The sequence below is a fragment of the Sphaeroforma arctica genome, assembly GCF_001186125.1.
Source record: "Sphaeroforma arctica JP610 unplaced genomic scaffold supercont1.141, whole genome shotgun sequence".
Lineage (NCBI taxonomy): Eukaryota > Ichthyosporea > Ichthyophonida > Sphaeroforma > Sphaeroforma arctica.
Window position 1 is genome coordinate 104,675 of NW_014040417.1, and position 1,675 is coordinate 106,349.

At 41.6% G+C, this 1,675-nt stretch overlaps 1 protein-coding gene across 1 annotated transcript in view; it reads left to right on the forward strand.

The window, feature by feature from the left end:
* Positions 1-1,413: 1,413 nt before the first annotated feature.
* SARC_02956 (hypothetical protein) overlaps positions 1,414-1,675 on the forward strand; it is a gene marked incomplete at its 5' end in the record, with an annotated part of 17,673 nt that continues 17,411 nt past the window's right edge. The window contains one exon of the mRNA XM_014303272.1: positions 1,414-1,612. Within this exon, the coding sequence (XP_014158747.1) occupies positions 1,414-1,612 (199 nt within the window). The remainder of the gene's footprint in view (positions 1,613-1,675) is intronic.

Below are 1,675 nucleotides of genomic sequence, written 5' to 3' on the forward strand. Positions count from 1 at the left end.
GTATAGTATATATATATACTATATATATATATATATATATATATATATATTTTATTATATATATATATATATATATATATATGTGTGTGTGTGTGTGTATTCAAACCAGTTCGTTGAGCTCTAACCGACCCCAGGCATGCATAGCAGGCCATTCCATGCAATAATTATATACCTACACTTGCTTATATACTCTTGCGTATATATTCTTACTTGTAACCGCTGCACAGGAATACCAATTAGTCATCAATGAGACCCAGGACCACTTTGTACTGCTGGTGTCACAGTTCAAGATGATGGGTAGTGAAGGCAGCGATGTTGTGGGCGATCCTATTGACATCATGAGAGTGCCGGCGGTATGTGCATTGTAGTATGTTGGGCATACCGACATGTGGTGTAGGTAGTATGCAGAAGATCAAATATATATGTGTACATGTATATATTAAACAAAAGATCAAAACGTACATATGTACACGTATATATAGCTGCATGTGCTATATGTAATAAACAAAAGATCAAATTTACATATGCACACATATATATATCTACATCTACTGTACGTAGTAAACAAAACATCAAATGTACACATGTTCACGTAAATATATCTACATGGGCTATATGTAGTAGACAAAAGATCAGGTCTACCTGTATTGTATGTATTCAATAGTATATAACTACGCGTGCAACATTAGTTCTATTTATATCTCACCACTCTCTTATACACACAGGTCATGGATGTATTCAATCGTATGTCGGGGGGGCCGCATAGAGCTCCAGTACGCCCACCCGCAACATCTACACGGCCACCCACCTCATCACGACGACCAAACAGAGCCGCATTCGTTGGTATGCGCTTATCTCTATACAAACCTGTGTGGTAGGTACATCCCGATTCAGGAAAACCCTAAACCTTACAACCCTAAAACCTTAGACATACGGGAAAATACCGTATAGCTGAGAGCGACTATGGTAGCAGGCACTGCTTTGGTGAGCGATACATTTGTATTGCTATGAGTGTGTCACATGCTTTTACAAAAAACTATCTTGGATAATAACGAAAACCCTAAAACGCTTTAACCCTACATGCCATATCTTCTCATGAATACCACATTCTTTCTTTCATTTCAGACGCGGCGACATTAGACCCACTCATATAGGGTTTAGGATTTCAAATGTAGGCGTGTCCTTGGGTGCTGAAGCATGCAGGCCCATGATTGTCATGCAAGTACAACCGTATACATCAACACCTATCACCACATGTCATTCGCATTGCCCCGTGCACACGAACACCATGTATCTGGCTCGTAGTTCGTGTTGAAAGGTTGTTTTAGGGTATTTAAGCCCTATACCCTTAGAGGTTCAGGCATGTGACTATACCTTTAGTGGTTCAGGCATGCGAGTCCATGATTCTCATGCATGTACAACCTAATCCGTTTCCCAGCGCACACGAACACCATACCGCTGACCCGCCTTGTCTTCATTCCGAAAGCGCAAGAGGAAGCTCTGTGTGCCGTGAGTGGATGGGATACGACAACTGACACGGCCTACCACTTATTGTGGCGCCGCAACTTCCAGCGAATGTACGGGAGAGAACCTACAGCCAACCCTGGAATAGGTGTGTATACTTGTTGAGTTTTGAGGTTTAGGGCTGTTGGTATTGCTTGACCTGTCTGAACGG